This window comes from Ramularia collo-cygni, assembly GCF_900074925.1.
Source record: "Ramularia collo-cygni strain URUG2 genome assembly, contig: RCC_scaffold24, whole genome shotgun sequence".
NCBI classification, from domain to species: domain Eukaryota; kingdom Fungi; phylum Ascomycota; class Dothideomycetes; order Mycosphaerellales; family Mycosphaerellaceae; genus Ramularia; species Ramularia collo-cygni.
The window spans coordinates 177,436-192,172 of NW_019716278.1; the positions used below are offsets into that span (position 1 = coordinate 177,436).

General features: G+C 52.8%; 6 protein-coding genes; 5 read left to right on the forward strand and 1 right to left on the reverse strand.

The window, feature by feature from the left end:
• Positions 1–676: 676 nt before the first annotated feature.
• RCC_10733 (uncharacterized protein) lies at positions 677–1,081 on the forward strand (the record flags this gene model as incomplete). The annotated part of the gene is made up of 1 exon (XM_023775960.1): positions 677–1,081. The coding sequence occupies one exon, from the start codon at positions 677–679 to the stop codon at positions 1,079–1,081; it is 405 nt and encodes a 134-aa protein (XP_023631728.1).
• A 1,053-nt stretch (positions 1,082–2,134) lies between these two features.
• RCC_10734 (uncharacterized protein) lies at positions 2,135–2,455 on the forward strand (the record flags this gene model as incomplete). XM_023775961.1 has 2 exons in its annotated part: positions 2,135–2,294; positions 2,361–2,455. 2 exons carry the CDS (start codon positions 2,135–2,137, stop codon positions 2,453–2,455), a joined length of 255 nt encoding a protein of 84 aa, XP_023631729.1.
• A 729-nt stretch (positions 2,456–3,184) lies between these two features.
• Positions 3,185–5,311, forward strand: RCC_10735 (uncharacterized protein; the record flags this gene model as incomplete). The annotated part of the gene is made up of 1 exon (XM_023775962.1): positions 3,185–5,311. The coding sequence occupies one exon, from the start codon at positions 3,185–3,187 to the stop codon at positions 5,309–5,311; it is 2,127 nt and encodes a 708-aa protein (XP_023631730.1).
• An 811-nt stretch (positions 5,312–6,122) lies between these two features.
• On the forward strand, positions 6,123–6,959 carry RCC_10736 (uncharacterized protein; the record flags this gene model as incomplete). The annotated part of the gene is made up of 1 exon (XM_023775963.1): positions 6,123–6,959. One exon carries the CDS (start codon positions 6,123–6,125, stop codon positions 6,957–6,959), a length of 837 nt encoding a protein of 278 aa, XP_023631731.1.
• A 676-nt stretch (positions 6,960–7,635) lies between these two features.
• RCC_10737 (uncharacterized protein) lies at positions 7,636–10,113 on the reverse strand (the record flags this gene model as incomplete). XM_023775964.1 has 4 exons in its annotated part: positions 7,636–9,155; positions 9,206–9,397; positions 9,455–9,536; positions 9,583–10,113. The coding sequence occupies 4 exons, from the start codon at positions 10,111–10,113 to the stop codon at positions 7,636–7,638; spliced, it is 2,325 nt and encodes a 774-aa protein (XP_023631732.1).
• A 1,760-nt stretch (positions 10,114–11,873) lies between these two features.
• RCC_10738 (related to phosphoethanolamine N-methyltransferase) lies at positions 11,874–12,644 on the forward strand (the record flags this gene model as incomplete). The annotated part of the gene is made up of 1 exon (XM_023775965.1): positions 11,874–12,644. One exon carries the CDS (start codon positions 11,874–11,876, stop codon positions 12,642–12,644), a length of 771 nt encoding a protein of 256 aa, XP_023631733.1.
• Positions 12,645–14,737: the final 2,093 nt, after the last annotated feature.

A 14,737-nucleotide genomic window follows, 5' to 3' on the forward strand; every position in this document is an offset into this window, starting at 1 on the left:
GGTTGTATGGAAGAAACCACGGGATCATTGAAGCATAGTAGTGCGACAACAGCAACAAGAGAACAAAAAAAGTACGAGGTGTATGGAGTGTTTGCAGGAACAGGACAAGGCGGCACACGAGACCCAAGCAGAGCAATGGTCGATCACTTGGTTGAACTCTCCTCTTCCGCTTCCCGAGGGTCCCAAGAAGCTTGCCCCACAGAAACTATCCCCAGCTCTCCAGCAAAATCCACTTATTTCTCCACTCAACAATCTCCCACCCCGTCCATCGCGATCTTGAAAGTGAGGGGTCCATTTGATGAGGAGGGAGAAGTGAGACATGCTGTGGTTTTTGAGTGAAGATGAAGACGGAAGGTCCTAGGTTGATACAGTATATACATAGACCGCGATTGATCGACAATGCGACATTTCAAAAATGTCGCGCAGCTTCGCGTGTGAGAGCCCTGGTGTGAAGGTCGTCATCGTCCCGCGCTGCCGCCGGTGGTCCGAGGGAAAGTCTAAATTAAGCAGGAAAGAGCTTCTTGCATGGCATCCCTGACTGTTTTCAATTTCCATCTTTCACACAACATCGACGAAACAGCTCACCGCCCGGCCGAGCGGCAAACCAGGCAGTCTCATTCAAACTCGATGTTTCTATTCTCAATCTCGACACAGTGTCCCAATTCCTGTCATCGCAATGCCAAGTTTGAACTGTTTCCGTCCTTTACCCCTATCTCCTTGCCTCGCATCTTCCACTACCACCAGCAATTCAACATCACTTGATACCCATCAACTACTTCATGGCCAGTTGCCCAATGTTCCAAGTTCCCAAAATGGCTATATCGCATTGCGGGATACATGCTCGGGCCATATCGAAATCGCCTCGTTCACGCCGGTCCAAATAACATTGGGCTGGTGCCTGAAGAAACAGCCTGACCTCCCATCGGTAGAGACTCTGTTGACTTCCATCAAACCGCCTTGTCATGCTGTCCAATTGAGTGTCTCCCTTGGCTGGAGTCCCATTGCTTCGGACCACGGGAGCAGCCGCGCTAAGGGAAGACGAGTTGCGGGAAACGCGCAGACTCTTTTTGAGAAGAATTGAGTGAAGCAGTTCTTGGACTTTCGCAGTATTGACCCAAAAGTAACTGCATGAGCATTCTGATGCGGTCTCAGACCTTGGATCCTGCGGATACCACAGCATTGCTTTTGCATGTGTCCATTTCCCACCATATCTGCTACGCATTTGCAAGCTTCGCGTGGCGCCACAGCTTGGAGGTGGCCTTCCAAGCAAACTTTCAGGTGTTGCATCTGCAGCGTGGAAAACAATCCCACGCACCAGCTCGACACGTGGGATGCCCAGCTGTTCCTCCACAGTTCTCGGCTAAGACCCTTTGCAGCGCATACGAGCTGCGCATCTACCTTGCAGTGTACAAGTAGGCGCACGATGAAACACAAGCCACGTTCCCTGCATGTTCGAGAAGCATCCGGAAAGCAAAATTGTCCGCAACCCGTCGGCATGTGCAGACGCAGCGGAGATCCTTCTCGCCGCCGCTCGCTTTGCGAAACTGCACTGCCCATCACCCCTGACCAACAGGGTACTGAGATGAGGTGGATGGTCGCCGGATGCATGAAAACGCTGCAACGTAATTACGGTGGTCAACTGGCTGGAAATTTGTGTGCGAGGCAATAGGAACCTCCGCAACAGGCACCCTTCACCGGTTACTGTCACGTCATACTGCAGCAAGATTAGATCTGCGCGAATGGGCTCCCCTCCGCGACGCCGAACATGCGGAAGAGAGATTGTGCTTGTCGCGCAGTAATCCGTGGTCCGCGGACTGTCAAAATGTACGAGCTTTCAGGACGCATCGGGAAATTGGCCACTCATGACGCAAAGGCGTGGTTGTCGATAGGGCTTAGATATGCCTGCCGGCTGCCCCGTTTTGGCGCAACAACGAGGCAGCAGCACTCAGCAGGATTGCGATGTGTTCGCTCGCTTGACCGGGCACCGTGCCCATGGGATGAACAGTCAAGTTAGTCTGGCCTCAAGGGCACCAGTAGCTCCTCAAGGGTATAAAGCTATTCGAACGCTTCTCCAGAAGACTATCACCACCACCAACGTTGGATACAAAATTTGATTTGGGACATTTTCGCCACCATGAAACCGCGAACTTCCTTGGTAACCTCTGCCACCGCCCTTGGGGCAATGCAAGTCATCATTGGGCTGGCCCGAGTTGTGCTTCAGCGTCAGCGCAAGAATGGCCACGCCATTCAGCAGGAACTGCTGATTCGTCTCGAACTCCAAGGCCTGAGGAAATGTAAGTCCGCCGTGATGTGACATTCAGCAAACTAACGACATGGTGGGGACTGACTGATGTGTTTAGGCTCCTGCACCCCTTTTATTACAGCAACGCAGTCATCGCCTCGCATTTCATTCGCGACGCAGAGACTGGTGCCGTCCGAGCGAGTCGCAGAGTAGCTTAACACCGCCAACCCGCTCTCCACTACATCAACGCAACCGGCGTGTCTAAACCAATGCGCTATCACTGGATGGAACGTCTCTTGGAGGAGGCAGAGCAAGGAGATGAAGAGGCCCAAAGGCCTGACTTACCACAGGCCAGTTTGGGTGTGTATTTGTATGTAGGAGGACGCGATCTCGCGAGGACCGATCATAACTGTTGTAAGGGTTTGATGCCACTCCAATATCAAAATTGACTGCTCCTGCAGTGGTGGGCGTTCAAGTGAGGCGCAAGTATTCTGAGATTACGTTCTTCAGAAGTTCAGACTTTCGTATATTTAGATGGGTCGGTCTCGTGTTGGACAGTACACTAGATTCCGATACAGAGATACCAGCATTTCCAGTCAATATCCTGCTCCGAAATGGCTGAACATGATGAGGCAATGCTGAGGCCGAATGTAGTGCAACAATCTTGTGTGAGGTGACGTGGAGTTGGAGACATCACGGAGGTTCATCGCCGGCCATTTAGCGGCGTCCCTTCGGAGCCACTTCCGGTCGATCATCCTGACATGAGCTTGCGCGAAGACGACGATGAAACATGGTTCAACGAGATGGTGATAGTCGGGGAAGGGCTTGGAACAAAATCGACACTCGCATACGTCCATCACACTCTTCCGGGGATGGTCAACACTTCACAGTGCCGTTGACAGTCTGTGTCCACCCCGCCTAATCATCTCCCTCCGCTGCAGCATGTCTGCACGCTCTCGTGTGGTATCGGCCGACGAAGAGCTGGGCAAGCGTGACGACGACTTCTTCCGATCGAGATCCACATCTTCACCTTCTACGCCCGTCATATCAAGCTTTCTGCCTTGGCCATGGCGCAGACGACGGGTCCTCACGGTGTTGGCCGTGATAGCTGTGGTATATGTCTTCATGTACACACTACCTACCGATAACACAGTACCCGAAGACTCTACTGTTCGCTCGCCATTCACGCATGGCAATACGCCTATCGTACCCTCTCGTTCCGCCCAGGAACCCGTCGGATCCCCACCTCGAGACCAGAGCGGCGAGGATGATGATGAGACGACAAAACATTGGTACAATGGTGTGGTTCGGTACTATAATCTGGCTGGTAGCCTACACAAGATCTCGCGGACGGGAGGATCACTATCTCACAATCGGAATGTGCTATTTGCTGCCTCTTCCCTTAAGAGCATGRCCAACCTCATCCCCATGGCCTGCGAGATGGCCAGTCTGGACAGAAATTACGCGCATTTTGCGCTGTTCGGGCGCAGCACAATCTCCATGGAGGAGTTGCTGGAGATCAATGGCGTGGATTTGTGGAGCTGTCCGGTCTTCTGGCATGATGCGCGAGGAGACTTTGCCGAGTACAGCAGTGATGCGCGAGCCGAGAGTGCAACTCGAGGAGCCTTGAAGCACATCAAGGACTTTATGCATCCCCAAGCTGTGATCATGGACGACAGTGCAAAGGAAGATCTTTTCTTCACCCGTGCGATGCGTACCAAGGCGAAAGATTTCGGTCATACTCTCATYGAGGTTCCTACAGGCAAGTACGAGGAGTTCCTCTGGATGACCAAACTGGAGGCGAACAGTCTTGCAAACTGGTTCAGTCCGACCGTCGACATTGTCATTCAAGCCCCGCGTGCGAGTTCTGGTCGTCTCATCCGTCTCGTGTGGAGCTTAATCAACGCCGACTTTCGTGGGCTAAAGGTTCCTAGACTCACTATAGAGCTACCCTCTGACATAGAGCACTATGCGGAGAAGTTCCTCCATGAACTTCAATGGCCGGTAGCTCGCGACTCCCTGCCGTCGCATCCGAGTTTGCTGACACTTCATCACCGCATTCCGTCCGGCCGGCAGAGTTCCGAGCAGGCTTCGCTCCGCTTCGTAGAGTCATTCTACCCGTCTCGACCAGAAAATCATCATGTTCTTATCCTCTCTCCACAAGCGGAACTCTCGCCTCGATTCATGCAATATCTGCACTATCAAATCCTCGAACACCGCCATTCGTCTTGGATTTCATCCTCCGCGCAATCCATGCTCGGACTTTCCTTGAATGTTCCATCAACATACCTCAATGGAACGGCAGGCTTTGCTCCTCCACATGGAGACGGTCTAAACGGTGACAAGCCCTCGTCTTTTCTCTATCAAGCACCATCTTCTACAGCGGTTCTAATATTCGGCGATAAATGGTCTCAGTTTCACTCCTTCCTTACCAAGCGTCTTCAAGTCGACCCAGGTAAGAAGACGACCAAGTATGTCTCAGAGACGGAGCCAGCATGGTTGGAGTACTTGCTGGAGTTGATGCGTGCTCGAGATTGGACTGTCCTGCACCCTGCAGCCTCCACAAACCTAGTAACGGTTCACAATGAACTAGCACAGGTTCCCGAAGAGTACCTGCGGCCTGGCGCTGGGAGGAGTGAAGAAGGAGCCAAGAAAGCAGATGGATATGGAGATGGGGAAGCGTTTCTTCTCTCCAGTGAACCTCTTGTGCTAACAGAGCGGATTGAGAGCGACGTTCATCATGGCGATGGCACACCTCTGCATCGTCTTTTGGAGCCTGAGATCACAATTGGGGAGTTGCCCATCGTGGCGTTTGACGGAAACGTGGTCACGCGGCTAGGTCTGAGTAATGCGGGATCCGAGTATCGAGAAAACTTCCGCAAATCTTTCGGTGGTTGCGATGCCAAAGATGCAGCAAAGAGCCGGATGACGGATTCGACTGGAGCGAGTGATCTCTTCTGTTTGCCTGGGGAGAAAGTTGAAGAGGACGAGCCATTGGATAGGGGCTTCATTGAAGCGGAAGTTAAGGTGCCCAGCAAAGGTCTGGACGATGCGATGGGTACGGTCTGATTGGATGCAACAAACTAAAGACTTTTTGATGTCTTGAATCCGTCAGAATGAGCAAGAAATGCCCCACAGCGAAGGCTTCGAGAGAATGAAAGATACTTCGTCCTGCGTTCTAACCCACGTCTTCCGACGGGACCGTTTCGCAGGACACAGATTTCAGGAAGATCAAGAAGCATGCATCACGGCGACCACAAAGTACGTGGTTAGAGTGGAGAGTCTGTGAAAGCGTTGCCGGATCGCATGTTATGCATGAGGTAGCATCGATGCTGGCCGTCGGTGAACTATAGAATCTCAAAGCGCAGTCTCGTAGCTCCGCAATGTGGAGAAGGAGAAAGGCAGATTACCGTTGCCAAGATCGCACTGCATGGCGAGATCGTGTCAGATGTTTTCGTGGGATGGCGACGGATGTATTACGCACTCACAGAGCGGCTGACGAGGTTGCAATCCTTCGACCTTTGCACTCGCGGAGCTCTGTGGAGGGCTCCAATTGTTATTGGCTTGACCTGAGGATCTTGGCCTTTTGCTTGCAGGTCTCAGCCTTGGAAATACCGTGGCGCAGCGTTCCGGCTAGCTTCTAAGTTCTTGGACGAATACTTCCACGCGGGTCTTGTGCGACGACATGAGCTGACCACACTTCGGATTCCACGGTGGTGCTTACTTTAGACTCACATACGWTGTTCCATCCACCTGACTACGCAAGTCGCTCCTACTTGGAATGATTCCACGTGCTGACAGAAGGAGCCTTTGCGTATAAATACCGCTGTTCGCTAAGTGAGAATGATTTCCCTTTCCATCATATCGAAGTAGACTCAAGATGCTTTCAACTTCCATTCTTACCCTCACGGGTCTTATCAGCAGTGCAACGGCCATAATTACCGGAGTAGCTGTACCTTCTACCATTGCACCCGGCTCGACCGTATCTCTCACCCTCACCACCGCCAACTATATCCAATCCGTGGCCGACATTTCCGTGGCTTTCGCTCTCAGCCCAGCCATCTACCCAGGCTACCTCGGCGCAGATTTGCTCGGATCCTTCTATCTCGGGCCCTCCAAGTCTAACGTCCTCACCAACATCACCTTCGATGTTGCTGTCCCTGCCAATGTCGCCGATGTCAAGTATTTGACAGCGATCATCACGAGTCTTTACGGGGCCACCCATGGACCTGTGACGACACAGTACAACGTCCCCATTACCATTGGCAAAGACACCAGCGACGAATTAAGCTCCAGTACCTCTGGTACAAACGTCTGCACAAGCTCTTCATCATCCGTGGCGAGAGATTCTACCTCCTGCTTCCCATCCGCGACAACATCCATCATTCAGTCCAGCATAGGATTCGCGGGTGCTTTGATCGGAAACATCGACCACGGAGACAACTCTACCGGACGTCAGAATCTCGGTCAACTGAATGGATACCTTGGAGACCTCTCGCGTGCAATTGTACCGGGCTGCAGTACCCCACCGGCATCACCCTGGCCTCCGCTTTCACCGTCGGATTCCAAAATTCGCGCGATTGGGATGCTGAGACAGGTGCAGGATGGTTTGAATGCTTTGCAGGGCGATGTTCTCGCGTGTGAGGTGGATTTGGCAAAGAGTGTCTTGTGTCAGGTTCTGGCGATTGTGAGCGGAGTTGCGCAGTATTACGTTTGAATCTTCCCCCTGGGCTGAATGAACTTCTCCCATCAAACTAGTCTGTCTCTCCACTTCAATAATGTGGTTTGTTGAATCCTGATCTTTGCTCGATTTGACCAGGCATGACCCTCCTCATCGAATTCCAGCGGCTCTCCTAGCTGTGAAACATTGTACTGGCAGGTGTATATACAAGATGCCAGAACATCAAATTCTGCTTCCGAGTATATTGGAGCAGTCAACTTTGCCTCATGATTTCTCGGGCGTAAGTTACACGCAGTGTTGATCGGTCGAACGTTATTTGCTAAAGTCTAGAGATCCGTATCCTAGAAGCACCGCAGCAACTCGATTCTCGCCAAATAAGAGCACACTCCGGGCATGAATATGTGAACTTCCCACTCACGCTTATAGCAGCTTCAGGCGAAAGTCAAAATGTCTCAGATCGAGGAATTTCGAGATATTGGCAGGAATCTCGGGAGAGCTTGCGGCTTTGTTGGTGAATGAAGTTGGAAATCGACATCTTCTAGTTCTCTTGCGCGACGGTCAGGAGCTTATTCAGTGTATAATAGTAATACAGTAATGTTTTGAAAATAAAATCGTACATAACTTTTGCGATGGTTGAGCGACCAAGTCCTGCRGTATTCAGCGAAACTTTCCAGTCGACCGTGAATATCTCAATACCCAGAGCCCCGTTCCTTCACACGGCAGAAGCAGCCGTTCCAAGATCACGCATAAGCTGTATCAGGTTCTCAACCATGGCAGGTCGTTGAGGCACTGCATGATTGGAACGAGATGGCTGATTGCTCGATTCCGGTGGCTGACTAACAGTTGCAAGGGCATCTACCATGACCTCCATGACCCGCTGCGATTCGTCCAGCGGCACAGCATGCTGCTGAGTGTGTCTGGGCTGTGCTTCTCCATTATCAAGTCCGGGTGGCTGGAAGTCGTCAACGGCGCCAATGGCGTTTGCTGCTGAGCCCCGGCCAAAAGGCGAGACTGAGGATATAACCGCACGTCCTTGGTTCGTTCTGATGAAGCGATTGCCTGCGTCCGTTATTATTTCCTCTGCACCTTTCTCATCCAAGTAAACAAGATCTCCTTGATAGTCGATTGGAAATTCTCGACGCCCTCCGGACTCTTCCCGTTGATTCTCAATACTAATGGCTTTGGTAAGTAGTCCGTACGCCCAGAAAGCGAGGCCTGCGTGGTATAGAGCCACGGCGTGAAAGTCTCGAAGCCAGGGGGTGTCGGGTGTGGAAGCGCGTGATGCATTGGGCGACCTTCCTGCGGGTCGTCGTGCGGCTGACAAGATCTTTCCGGCATGGCACATTGCCTGTCTGCATTCGGGAGTGCGGTACCATTGCTTCAAGAACGGCAACACCCTTCTTGCTTCGTCCTCGCCCTCCTTTCCGGCTAGCAACTGGAGATCCTCGAACGCGACGCACAGATTCATTCGCAGAAGTTGAGACGTCATGTGGACTTCCTTTGGTACAAACACGTTCCAAGCTATAACGGTGCCTTGGAAGGTGTCAAATAATCGCTGGAGCTCCTGACGCTTGGATGAAGCCAGCATCGAGCCGGCCCACTGTCCGTCGGTCTGTGCTTGAGCTTTATTGGCCGAGTTGAGCTCAGTATATTCACGCGCGAGACACCAATGGGCCAATAACACAAGATACATAGTGAATTCCAGATCGATACTTCTCAAGACCTGGCCCACGGTCTCTGGATCGCGCATGCAGGAAAGGAAGCTCGGTAGCTGCTGCCCTCCAAGTCCAAGAGCAAGATATTGGTCGCGCCACTCGGTCGCTGAAGTGGCTCGCCACACACCCTGCGGTGCTGGTAGATCGAGCGTTATTTCCGCATAGGATACAAGAGGAGGGGTTTGGAATGCGGCGGAAACTTGAACGCAGTGCAAGAAAAGGTGAAATACMAGTCTTTTGGAAGACTCGCCAGACACCCAAGCTCTCCATTTTGACTCTGTGGTAGCGAGATCATCTTGGCTTGATGGCCTGATGAGATCGCTCCTGGATCGACGGAACGCACCTGACCTACGCAGCATAGTGATTAGCGGCAGAACGTTCGACTCTGCAAGTTCCATCTTTCGTTTGTCGCCGCTCCAGGTTCCGATGTTAAGGGAGATTGAATAGGCCTGAAGTGCTTGAAGGCTTCGGGTGTTGCGACCGTCTCGCTCGAACATCTCAGCGATGGCCAGCCGACCTTCCAAAGTAAGCGTAGATTTTGTTACACTCAAGTTGTTGGATGCATACCTTTCTCTTGCAGAGCGTACCCAAACTTTTGAGCGTGGCTGGATCTACTCAGGATGGCACCGCCAGCAATCATGAGCGTCAGTAACTCCGGGGCTGATTCGTTGGCAACGAAGGTAGGAGTGTGGAACCAGCTGTCGATACTGTGCTCCATCACCAGGAGAAAATCATTCATGAAGATGTCCAAAACCCGCACTTCCAGTCGAACGTCAACGATTGAAGTATTCGCCAGATGTCACTTCATGGACTCACCCGCAGGAAACAGACTGACTATGTTCTGATAATTGCCTCTTTCACAACTAGCAAGCAATAGAGCTACAATTCGATCGCGATCCTGCATCATCAGTAATTTGCGGCTTTTTGGCACGTCCGAGCCATACCTTTTGATGTAAAGGTTTCATCAGTGGTAGTTGGCGTGGGCGTGGTAACTTGTCGGGCCCATGGCTCTCTAACAGTACCGAAGCCAGTGCATGATYGTGGTCGACACGCTCGTCGTTCGGTTCCCATCTCCATGCCGATCTGTTGTAAGCTGCAGTGCCGAGATTAATGCTCTCGTCAATTGTGGCCGAGTTTGCGGTGGAATTCGACTGGCCATTCAGACGAGCGTTGTCTTCGGGTAGCAGCGCGGGTTCCAACCAGTTCAGACCCCAGTCTCCGGTCAAGACTGCATCCAGATCGTTGAATTCCAAGCTTAGATCCTGACCAAAGTCCATCAAATCGCGCAGAGTATGGCTCTGGTTCGGAACAAGGCTGGGCTGTGGAAGGTACGCCGTGTCGGACTGTGAAGGCTGGAAAACGTCCCGGAGAAAGCCTGTGAGTGAATGATTCTCATATGTGGGCACGTTGGTTGCTGGGTCTAGAATCAATGGTTGATCGTGCAGCGGCGCTGGAGGCTTAACGCGGTCTGGCATATCTTCCTCGTTGTGGTCCAGTGGCGCCCTCCACTGGTCTACCCTGGCAACATCACCATCGCTTGACCCAGCTGCGCCGCGAGATACCCCTGAGTCGACTCGACATTCGATGTTTCTCCATACGCATCGCTTACATGGCTTTTCTTGATCGCACTTCACCTTGATGCATGCACAGGCCACGCAAGCTTGAGAAGCTCGGATTTTTCGTTTCTTGCCTGCCTGTTCAACTTGTGAATGTAGTGTGGCGTGGCGCCTCAACAGGTCGCTGTGATATGTTTCAGATCAGCCGTGATCGTGTGACAAGTGGAGCTGTGGGTAGCGAGTGAATGGCATGGCAAGCCAAGTAGTACGTGGCGCCTAAGATGGCCCTGACGGGCCCACGATGTATGGTATCGGCCTGCATCTGATGCTTGTCGGACATTGCTCGGCGTGACTGCCGTGGCATGATCAGGAAGAAGGGAGATTCACGAGAGCTTCACTGACTTACGCTCTTGCAAACGTCTTTGAACATTCGTTGCACCGGAAGGGCTTCTCATTGGTGTGGCTGCGAAAGTGTCTTGCCAGATGATCGACTCTGCCATAGATTTTCTGGCAAAGGTCGGTTCCCCAACCAGGTCAGCCCGGAGCGCGGCGAGCTTTAAACGTCTGGAAGGAATACTCACTGCAGACGAATTGATTGATTCCTGGTYCCTCGGCCGCTGTGGACATCGTCACGTGTGCATGGCTGCATGTGACATGCCTCTCCCGCTCGCCCTTGAAATCGTTCGCGTTCTTGAAAGAGATTGGACTAGTCCGATGCTGTGATCGATGCGATACGATACGGTACGATACGGTACGGTTGAGGTGGGGGAAAGAGCAGATGGTGATGGGATATGGTCGCCGCATCCGGAGTTTTGCCGCCCACGTCAGCCGTTGATGAAGCCTACCAACCTTACCTGGCTCTAGTCCAGGTATCCCCTGCTTCAATGTCATTTTTGCAGGTCAGGGTGTTCCAGGTTGTTATTACAATCGTGATTGCCGTCGCGAAGACAACTCGGTGATGTCCTTCAACGCGTACACATGCCGCAGTCAGCCAGGCCGCGAGCGCATCCAACACATCGTCTGCGCCGTCCACGTACCGCATTACGCGGCCGGTGCTTCGGCAGTCATATCGTAGGAGCTTCTCAATCATGTACAGTACAATCTTGTCCCGGCGAGAGGTAATCTCCATGTAGCATATCCATACAGTAACGGTAACATCAACCCAGGATCCGAGACCTCAATGTGCGCCGCTGACAACAGCTTTCGAAAAAAGCCGAGTGGAATTCAACCACGAGAGGCCTCAGCACAAAAGCCCGGCCTGCCTCGGCCAGGGGTAGACCTGCCTCTCGCATCTTCGGTGTTGAAGCATCAAGTCCATCACTGCGTATTTCACTGCGTGTCCATCACTGCGTGTCCCATCCCATTTGGGAGCCCGTGTCGCATGATATTGTCGTAAGCGATCCCGTATGGCCCGTCTGGGAATGAACAGCTGAGCGGACCTGTGATTCCTGATGCACAGTATCGTTTCGTTGGGTCCTTACCCTGTATGATGCCGTGGTTGGCTACACCTCCCCACTGTGTTGTTAACATGTGTTGTTGGCCAAGAAGGTCGGTCGACGTCGGATTCCACTCCGGGTCCGGCCGATGTCGCTCGGCTTTCGGCATGGCGCTGACCTACCTTACCTAACGACTTCCGGCCCATTCGTAAGACAGCTACACATTCGATCCAACACCACAAAATGGCCAGCGCCGTTTCAAATTTACATGCGGGAAATTCTCGCTTTAACGCGGAAGCAGCAGCATGGGATTCGCGCCCATTTGTGCTCGAAGCCTCGCGAGAAGCCTCCAAAGCGATTCTGGCAAAGCTTGAAGATATGCCCATTGCATCGGACGGGTTGCAAGTTCTCGAGATCGGCTGTGGAACTGGAATTCTCTCCTTCTTGCTCGCGACAGATTCGCGAATATCTCGCATCGTAGCCGTGGATGCCGCTGAGGGTATGATCGATGTTTTGAAGGAGAAATTGCAAAAGTCAGGAGCCCCTCGCAACATTGTTCCCCTGGCGCTTCTGCTGGAAGATCCGAACGACTCTGCTTTGCCGGCCGGTCCTGATGGGGCAACGCAGAGGTTCGATCTCATCACCAGCCATTTAGTCTTGCATCATATTCCAGAGCTACGACCCGTCCTGCGGACCATGCTTGGATGCCTGAAACCTGGAGGGCGGGTTATGCTGACTGACTTTGAGGATTTGGGAGCCGAAACAAAACGGTTCCATCCGATTAGTAAGCTTGACGGAGTTGCCAGGCATGGTATCAATGCTGTTGAGATGAAAAGACTCATGGAGGACGTCGGCTTCGCAGAGGTTGAAGTGAAGTCGCACTGGACCATGGACAAGAAGGTGGAGAGGTTCGAGGGCGAGTTCGGCGAAAATGGAAATGCCAAGGACGGTATGGGCGAGATGATGAAGTTCCCATTCGTGGTCTGCTATGGTATCAAGCACGGCCAGGCTTGAAAGTTGCCTCGTGGGATTCTGGACGAACAACAGCAGGGCCGCAGATACCGCGTCCGATCTCCCGCTGCTGGGCTGCCATGTGGCTCAACGCCAGGACCCAGAGGCCTGGATCGCACTGGCCCGCCATTTGAAGCGCATACGTTATGGTAACCCGCCACCTAGGTGTCTTTCATTGAATAATAGGGACAACTCGCAACCGTTGTCACCTGCGGCCGGTTGAGCGAACTTTCTGTGCTAATCACGATTGTCTCTGTGCAGAGCATGCACGCCCGGAGCTGTGACTACAAGCACTCCTACTACCCCCCGTTCCAACGCCACATGGACGATCCAGGCGAACGTTCAAAACGACCTACAGGCAACCTTGCTTCCATTACCTCACTTTGGCTGCCGCTTTCGGTGCGTCACGAGCAACCTCATTACAAGTCTGCACGCGCGGATGAACTCTGAACGGAGCTGGCAGACGGCATGACGCGGTCGATTTCACCAGGATATTCCAAGACCAGAAGCCAAGGCATGTGGAGCTGCATCCTGCAGAGCTGCCCGGCTCCAGGTGGCCTTCCTGTACCATGATTTGTGAAAAGGTTGCCTGCGTCGGATAATCGGCCACCAAGGTCAAGAGATAGTCCTGACACTTCCTGTCTTCGACTGAGGCTGTATTGGACACTGTTGATTGGCGTCACTTCCAATGTTGTGCTCATCGCTGGACTTCCAGTTCCCACACGGCTGCTGGCGGCTTGGCAACACAGGCGTCAGGCTATCATGACCGCAGAGACGATGTGGTACCCTCATACTTGGAGCTCTGTAAAAAGGCCGCATGAGCTACAGTCCCTGCGGCGCTCCACTGGGAGCGCCGATCTTTTTGTTCATGTGCAGCTGCGGGGTCGGTACCTCATCTGGCGGGTTGCCATGAACTCACGACAAACTGATGAAGCGATGAGAGTGCATGGCTCTGGCTAAGTTCGTGATAAAAGGCCCGGCCTGAGGGCTGCTGTCGCGGACGCATGGAACGTAACCAGATGCCCGGATGCCCCGAATCATTTGTTACACCAATACGAAACACAGAGCTGCGAACGTGGCCCGATCTTGATTGCAACCGTTCGGCACGAACTTGGCCATGCTGGTGGAAAACATGGCATGGCTTGACTCCATACGGTTTAGGTAAGTTGGCCCCTTCTGCGCCGACGGATTCATCAAGCTAGCTGGAGATATTTTAAGTGGTCAAAGATGATGCTGAGTTGAGATATAGTTTGAGCGAACCATGTATCGGAGCTCCGATTCCCAGATTCCAGATGCATATCTGCGCACCCCTCCCTAGCTCCCCATTGCACGTTACCGCTTGGAGGCATTGCCCCACACAATGGTGACATCGGTCTGCAGATGTGCGTTTGCCCAGATCGGTACCGCCGATCTCCCAGAAGTTGAGCGCTTGAACGGGCCGCTCCCGGCGAGGACATTATTAATTACGTGGGGTTCAATTATGCTCCGATTTCTCTCCTCCGACGGAGTTCACGCTCTGCATATGCATGCATTGCGGTGCGTGCTTACTCCTTCGAGCAATGGTCTGYTCGCTTCCCAGCTTCGATCCAGCCATGACTCACCCGGAAGTATATGGTCTCGTAAATGCCATGCCGATCCGTTGACTTACATTGCCAATGACATGTCTCAATGTCTGCATGTCCGCGAGGTGTCGAGATGTCATAGTCGACACTAGACTTGCCAGCAAGGCTTCAGCTCCCCTTCCGGTACGCATCTGGCTGATCCGGTCCTCCAGATCGCGAATTGCCCCGATGCTTCAAGCAGCTCGCCCATTTCGATGGGCGGGAAAGCGATGGGCTGCGGCMCTACGCATGCCGACTTAGCATCAGCCTCTAAGCACGTCCGCGAAGCTCAGCAGCCAGCTTCCAGGTACCTTCGACGAGCTATGATGCCATCTGCATTGGAGGTGCATCGCGGCTCATAGTTCCAGCTTCCGCTGTGAGACATTTCTACCCCCGCTCGCATGCCAAAGACATACAAGGTGTTGTGGAAGAAATTCAAATCTCGCTTCTGTTTTTGTTGTTCCCGCTCTTGCACCTTTTGTGAGCACATTGACG